General features: G+C 37.5%; 1 protein-coding gene across 2 annotated transcripts; it reads left to right on the forward strand.

The window, feature by feature from the left end:
- Positions 1-432: 432 nt before the first annotated feature.
- On the forward strand, positions 433-2,897 carry LOC110893926 (protein NLP6). Of its 2 annotated transcripts, XM_022141080.2 has the most exons (4): positions 433-1,133; positions 1,215-1,265; positions 1,349-2,341; positions 2,568-2,897. In XM_022141080.2, exons 1-3 carry the CDS (start codon positions 474-476, stop codon positions 2,321-2,323), a joined length of 1,686 nt encoding a protein of 561 aa, XP_021996772.1. In that variant the 5' UTR covers positions 433-473; the 3' UTR covers positions 2,324-2,341; positions 2,568-2,897. The 2 variants fall into 2 exon arrangements, with proteins under 2 accessions (XP_021996772.1, XP_021996771.1); XM_022141079.2 differs by lacking the exon at positions 2,568-2,897 and having other exon boundaries at positions 1,349-2,490.
- Positions 2,898-8,136: the final 5,239 nt, after the last annotated feature.

Here is an 8,136-nt window from a genome sequence, read left to right on the forward strand (position 1 = left end):
AAAGTTAGGAAGGAGGTTTATGGTTTAAAAAGAAGAAAATGAGAAGTGAAAATTTGTGAGTTTTCACTTAGGCCACACGGGGCGGTCCGTTATGGACTCCCCATAACGAGTTATAGGACCACGAACATCACCGCCTCCATGTTTATCACGAGTTATAGGATTAACTCGTTGAATGTATAACGCGTTGAACTTGATCAAATGAATGTGTATTACTTGTACATTGGGTATTAATACTTGTACATGTGAATCTCATCACTAGTGATACCACCCCCTTACATTTCTATCACTAGTGATAGAATATTGGGTTATGACATGGCATGATTTGATTAGATAATGAGAGTGGTAGAAATCTATCACTAGTGACCACCCCTCCTACCTCCTTAAGACTTCTAAAAAGTTAACAAATCATAATAAGTTAAGTAATCCCAAACACCCCCACAAGTGTTAGGGTTTTACAAAATTGAAATTAGAAGATGCTGGACGCCCGTACGCTTACAAATTCAAATTCGGGCAACCGGTCGATCCTTACGCTCAGAAATATTTGGAGAAGTTATTGTGGAAGACAGGCTTTTTGGGTCCATGGACATGAAAGTTTTGGTAGTGTAGATGATTATGATTCTAACAACGGAACAGATGATGATCGGGAGGTTAACTTGAAGATATATTCCGCGTTTGAAGGTGTAAATTCGTTTCCTTTCAAGAGGATCATTTTTCAGTTTTGGCGACCGCTAGATGACGGAGGAGGAGGAAGGCTGCTACTTGAATCTTACCGTAACGCTTTTGCCGTTTCGCCTTATAATCGCCGTCTACGAGACAATTATAGGGTCTGTTCTACCAAATATCAATATAGTATCGACCAAGGAGATAATAAGATTAACCACCCTGCTTGGATCATAAACGGTGGTCCAGTCGTCACTACATTCCTGAACCGTTTTCCAGAGGTGGTTCTGGACATGAGGGATCATCAGGGGTCTCCCTTGGCTGTTTGCGGTTTGGAATGTGATCTAAAGTGTTGTGTGATGCTACCTGTTTTTCATTCTGCTTCTTCTGAATGTGTCGGTGTTGTTGAGTGCTCTATGAAGCATCCCGCCCTTCTTCTTCCGATATTTATCGAGTTGAAACGTGAACTAGAGGTATCTATGTATGTATGTATGTCTTAGTTTATCAAACCATTATGTATTTATTAGCTACTATTTAAACTTGTTTGTTTGCAGAGAGTAGGCCTACTGACTATTTTTCCTGTACAAGGAAGTTGGCCACACAAGGTAAATAAACTTAAACAAATTGAATGTTTGGATTTGTCTGTTTAAATACCTTACCTTACCTTGTCTTTTTATTTAAATAACAGACTATATCCGGCGATATGGAAGTCGCCAAACTCGAAATTGAAAAGGCGTTAGAGATTGTTTGTGAATCACATGACTTGACTCTTGGTCAAGTTTGGATCCCTTATGAACCCAACGCTTGTCAAAAGTTTCTAGTGAAACTTAGTGGGTATTCTGTTTATTTTGACGACGATCCTTTGTCTTCCATTAAAGACTTTTATGATAAGTTTGATGTGATTTCTTTGAATACGGGTGCGGGGGGGCTCGCTTGGAAGACACTTCAAACTCATCAACCTCACCTGTGCAGAAACATATATAAGGTGAGTGATAATAAGGGGGTATTGGCGTTACTCTCTGCCAATGCCAAATCCAAATGTGCTTCTTTCGTGATATGCTTGAGGAGCGCTCACACAAGAGAACTTGACTACTCGTTTGAGTTCTTTTGGCCTTGCACTCGTAACCATTTGCTTCTGTTGGAGACTCTGTTATTGACTCTTAGGAACTACTTGCCAAGTTTCAAGTTTGCATCTGGTGAACAACTTGGTGATGAATTATTCGTGGTAGATGTTGAGAGTTCTTCTTTAAGCACAACGATCAAGATTCTCCCAGGAAACAAATTATCAGAAGCACCTAAGGCATTAAATGAAACAAGGGCAACGGTGGGTGTGACAAGAAAGTATACCTTGACCGACGTCAACAATCCAGAAGGTGCTGCTGCTGATGATGATCTAGCTATATTAGCATCTTACAGATACGAATCCTTGTTATTCTACCTCCCAAGCTCATCCACATTTGAAAATGTTATGGAGAAACTTAATAAGGAGTTTGAGTTGGATCCAGCTCGGAGCTACAAGGTCCAGTACGAAGTTTCTCCGGGCCAATGGTGTGGTCTGACATGCTTAGAGAGTTGCCAGAGAATAGAAGACATGGGGCTCATTAAACTTCGTGTGCTGCCTACCGTTAGAGAAGCAGGCTGGCGGTGGATAACCAATACTTAATTTTCATTGTGTGGGAAGGTAAAACTTTAAATTATCTATATTTATTTCATGTTAAGAGGGTGTATGTATCTGCAAGAGGCTGGCAGTGGATAACCAATACTTAATTTTCATTGGAGGGGAAAACTCACCCTGGCCCATCATAAGTGGAACTTAAATACCCGTATCCACCACTAGAGCACTTGTGATGGTTTCTATTATGTCTTCTAGTTAGTGAAAACTGAAAAGTCTATATTGGTAATTTTAGGGTGCACAGAAGTGGAGGTCACATATTTCTAGATTCTGAACTTAAGTCCGAACGGGTTCACCTGGGAAAGATGCACCTGAAAGACCCGAAGGACCTTTATAAAAAAAATTGGTAAAAGGAACACGGTAATTGGCGAAATTACACACTCGGGTGTAAACACAAAAATTTCCCAGCAAGAAGGGGATATATCGCCCGATCCTTCTCCCGAAGCTCAGGGTTTAAAAAAGCCAGAATCTGGTTAACCCTAATAAATTTGTCTAGTTGTTTTTGCGTCAGAACACTAAAGCTTACAAACAAGTTTTCTTTACCCGGAACCATGATTAAAGGAAAGAAAAAGTAAAGAACGCACCTCTCTAAGAATGATATGAATTAATCAAAATCTCTCAAAATTCTCCGTAAATAATTTGCTACATAGTTCTATTTTCATCGTCCCAAAATACATACGTATCATTTGGTATTAGAGTCGGTCCATCACAGTGTATTTGTGTATACTCATCACCTAACAGATGATGAGTTCGATGAGTATGTATGCAAGACATTGGCTAACACGGGTCAATTCTCAAATCAAATTTATGCAACTCTACAAACCATCCTCCCCATGATGCAAACCTTCGAGGTGTCCTTGGACAAAATTTGTTCAGATAAGTCTCACGGTTCCTCGCGCCCAATCAATTTGCGAAGCGTCCACATCCATTATCTGTTTCTTCTGGTTTCTCCTCTACTAGGTCATTTTCCGTTGTTGAGTTCGTCTCCTAGCAACTCATCCAAACCCATCCCCCAAAAAGAAACCATTGGCATCAAAACCAGCACTTGTCAAGTGTCAAGTGCACCGAAACATGTATCATCATTAACCTTGCCAACACCAATGACCTCACCAACATCTCAAAGACTACAATTGCTAATGCAAACCATAAATTACGACATTTCTCATAACCCCAGGAAAACTTTGGTGGCGACTAATAATGTGAAAATGAGCGGCTACATTCTATAGAACTAGTGTGGTAGACTGTAGTTTACGAAGGAACAAAAAAAAGATAGACTAGTGAGCTTATACAAACTGAAAATGGAAAAAGGTCACATATTTACAAAGTACTAGCAGGGTGCCAGTGCGATGCGGCGACACTTTGTATTGTTGTACTCGTTTCATGTAATTTTTTATTGGTATAATATTTATTGTAGCATTATTGTGGTGAATATACGTCATAAGCGAAGTCATGGTTTTAGGTAAATAATTCGGTTTATTCGGTTAGATTGACGTTTTTTATTCGATTCGTTTAATTCCAGTTAATAACGAAAACCAAACTTGGGTTAAAACGTTTGCTTAGAAATACAAAAAATCGAGGTGTAAATATATGAAATGGAAATATAAATACATGAAATGGAGGTATAAAATATGAAATACATGAACCGGATGTATAAAAGCTAGAAATATATAAAAATATGAATGACCGGTTTGGTCCGGTTGATTTTGGATAAACGAGGCTACAAAAAACTGATAACCGGTTTTTGGTTAATTTGGTTTTCGACTAATCGGTTTTTTGTTAATTCAGTTTTTGGTTTATTTTAGTTCTACTTCATCTGTTTTCAGTTAACGATTCACTTATTACTCAATCGTAGACTGATGTAGGGTAAAATGCACATATTTGTCCCGTGTAGTTTGTATAATTTTTGTATAGGTTTTATTTATTTTTTATTTAGTTTTAGTGTTATATTACATTATATTGGGTTTTGGCAGGTACTGGTGCAAATGAAGCAAAAACGAGTAATAAATAAATAACCAGCCAGTTGAGTTGAGTAGAGTAGACAGCCAATGACCGAATTAAAATTGCCGCTATTTTCTTCGAGTGGACCGAACCCGCTATCTCTCCAAAATAAAATGCTGCTTTCATATATTATATCTAAAAAAAAGATGCATGACATAATAATTGAAGGAATCTAAAAGGGTAGCTGTTTTATGATTTTTTTGTATATATTATTTTCTTTTAGAGAATGGTGGACGAAAGCAAGAAAACAAAAGGAGGCAACATTCAATTAATTCTTGTGGCTGGTGTGCTAGACTACGAATTGGGCCAGACTTGCGGCGATATTTTTATTTAGAGGGGACATAGGCGACTGAATTGCTTGTTGGGCCAAAGCCCATTTACACGAGAGAAGTCAACAGCAGCACATAACATTGGAAAGGGGTCGCATGTTAGGAGATATTATTAGGAGATCAGAAAATTTGGACGGCATATATAAAAAAAACGCACATCGATTGGAGTAAAAAATTATTGGTTGACGGCTGGAGAGGGCAGAAGGTGACCAACAACAGGAGACGAATTTTAGAGCATAATTGGCAAGGGTTCAAGGCAGAAGAATCATTGGGATTAAAGGTGAAGGCTTGGAGATCAAGAATTTAACGGGTTATATCTACTCGGTTCTTTCTTGTTTGCTTAGATCTTTATTTTTATGTCAATGAATTCAATATCTAAACCTTGTTTGATTGTTTTTAAAACCATGTTTCTTGGCTAATTTTTATGCCACCTAGACTATGATGATTGGATTAATATAAAGATTTTACCTTTTTCGTTATTTGCACGATGTTTATGGGTGATTGTGTTTAGTAAGCGGTTTGATTTAATGATTTGATGTGTATGCGTGCTTTGATTCGGTTTATTATTGTTATTTGCTTCGTATGATTCTTAGTGACGGTCTATATCACAACATAGAGTCATGCTAGGGTGTAGATCTTGGTGAGTGTCTATATCACGTAATAGATCTTAATTCTTTAGGGATGTCACACCCCGATTTCCACGTGTCACCGGTGGGCCCGGTGGAGGAGTATCGTGACGTGGTTGGCAACGTAATAGTCAAACAACACAACATAATAATGCACAGCGGAAGCAAATTAAAATATGATACAACCGAATTTATTTATTGTAATCAAAGTCACAATATCCGGATGTTTATCCACAGTAGGATCGAAACAAAATTATATTTATGGTTCAACAGACTTCAGGCATCTTGAGTTTGCGAGACTTCTAATGATGCTTAGGAGAAATCCCAGCCCATTTCGCTTAGTACCTGCATTTAATCTTTTTGGGAAAATACGTCAGTTTACACTGGTAAATACAATCAACTGACTCATTTTGTGAAATGATTGAAAATTGGTTTGGATGCACGTGGCATAAACATTTTTGTTAACTTGGGAGAATTATTTAATATTATAATCTTGTGAACGAATTACATGTTACTTATGCGTTCAGTAGCCCGAATCTTGTCCGGGTTAAAGATCAATAGACACACCACATCATAGAGTTATACACGGACGGTGTACGCCTACACCCCGTGCTCAGGTCGTGGCCATCTCGTAAGATGATGCCAAGGATATCCGGGACATGGTCATTAACCCCCCAAAGGCTGTAAAGTAAACAAGACTGTTTAAACGAGCCGATCAAATTATTCAACTACCCACTTTAACGGTGGAGATTTGATGCCCGATCAAGCGGTATGCTATATACCGTAACCCAAGCCCGTATAGGGAAAATAAGTTAAAAGTATTTACCTGATGCAAGTATTAATCACAATAAGCAAAATGCACGTAGCTTTTACTGGTTCTCCTAATCTGGAACGAAGGTTTAATATAACCTATTAGAATACTAACGGGTCTTTAATTAAGCTTAAGCTTAGGCCGGTCAGTTTTAACGATACGGTTCGTACGCACGATTAAGCGAAGACCGGATAGAATATGATTTAGACCCGACAAGCTTGATGACTTGTTTAATATGGGTTTACTATTCACGTTCTGGATTTTGAGATAAAAATGATATCGTTTGACCCGTTTCGGCTAGTTTATGCAAACTAGTTACATAAACCGAACCGAACGCGTATAATACATAACGGGTAACCGCAAGAGCCATATACAGGTTTCCTAGGTTAATATGCTTCAAATATGTTGTAACATCAGTAGGATGTCTTTCATTATGCCCGTGACGAATTTAAACACAAACTATGCCCCGTAGGGGTAGTTTGGTCATTTTAAAGGTTGTAAAAGAGTTTAGATGTTTAATTGAGTTACAGGTCTGATGTAAACAGTAAACATACTCAATTTAATATGTTATATCAGTAGACTAAAGCACGTATGTGAAACTTATCATTTTTAACCAAACTAGGCCCCGTAGGGGTATTTTGGTAATTTCACATAAGCCGAAAAGCTCAAAACTGAAGTCTGAGTTTATCAACCTTTGCTTACTGTTAAAATATTATAATTTGTCTCTTATATCAGTAGGTATCAACCCGGGTATGTCCAATATGATTTTAAAACATACTATGCGTTAAAAACGCTAATTAAGGCGATTAAGGCCATTTCCGGGTTCGATACTAGAATCTGATATTTTTATTTTTCCAGAAGGCTTAAAATAATTTATTTATCATATGTGATCAGTAGCAAAAGGTTTGGAGTCGTTTAGATAAGTAAAACTCATTTTATGGTCCGTAAGGGCAAAACCGACAATTACCGGATTAAGCCTGCGACTATGAGTTATGCTCAGCCTAAAATTTATTAAAAATCTTTAAAATTCCCAAAATAATATATTACATCAGTGGGTAAAAGATTTGACACCAAAAAGTATGTTTAACTAGGCTATACGCTAATTACGTCATTTTATTATCATAAAGCATTAATTTTGCGATAATGAGCATAACTCTTAATCTACAAGTCAAACTGATGTCAAACTTTGCATACAAGTCTATATATCAGTAACTAAGGTTTCTACACTTTTACATTTTCATAAACCACGTTTTAAGGTAATAAGGGCATAACGGTCAACATATGAGCAATTAACGGAAACATGCATATTAATTGGATAACTAATGAACCAAGGTGTATAATCACAGAGGGTTGTTCTAACATGTAACCTAGTCCAATTAAAGCTCTGAGGTATTTCTAAAATATGCCTAAACGGGTCAGAACTGAAAGTCAAAGTGAAAGTCAAACTATGTGACTTTCGGTTCCGAACCGGGTCTAAACAGGAATTTGTCGGGTTGAACATGTTTAGACGTGTTCTTACACTTATTACTAAGTTATAACAATGATCCAACAGGTTGTATATGATCTACAATGTTAATTATGCATAAATGGCATTTTAGACTTCCTGTTGACTTTTTAAGTAAAGGTTTGACCCGACTTTTGACCTGGTTAGAGTGATGGTCAGGGGAAACCCTTTTGAGATTTTATTACCCACATAAATACCATCTTGTATCTACTTTTAATTCAAGATATTACTGAGCCATTATTAACTAATCTCGAAGTCAAACCGTAATTACGACGGTTTGACTTTTAGCTAATAACTAAGCTAAAACTTAATTAAGAAAGGTTAAGTCAACTTACAAGAGTCCTATGCATGAAATGTGATCACTTGAGAGCAGACTTGAGCTCCAGAAATGACCAGATTGCTTGAATGAAGGTGTGAAGACCAATGTTGCATATCATGGGCTTTATATAGTGAAATTTTCACCACAATTTGTTGACACATGGTTCTACTAGTGCCCACAACTGATCAACACTTGTTGCTAGTGCTTAGGGGGTGTC

Source organism: Helianthus annuus, chromosome 12, assembly GCF_002127325.2.
Source record: "Helianthus annuus cultivar XRQ/B chromosome 12, HanXRQr2.0-SUNRISE, whole genome shotgun sequence".
In the NCBI taxonomy this organism is placed as follows: Eukaryota; Viridiplantae; Streptophyta; class Magnoliopsida; order Asterales; family Asteraceae; genus Helianthus; species Helianthus annuus.

Excerpts from the sequence above, each read along its gene's own strand:
- LOC110893926 (XM_022141080.2), top strand. The coding sequence starts at position 474 with ATGCTGGACGCCCGTACGCTTACAAATTCAAATTCGGGCAACCGGTCG. Across the intron at positions 1,134-1,214 it reads AGTTGAAACGTGAACTAGAG|AGAGTAGGCCTACTGACTAT; the intron begins GTATCTATGTAT and ends GTTTGTTTGCAG. Across the intron at positions 1,266-1,348 it reads AAGGAAGTTGGCCACACAAG|ACTATATCCGGCGATATGGA; the intron begins GTAAATAAACTT and ends TTTAAATAACAG.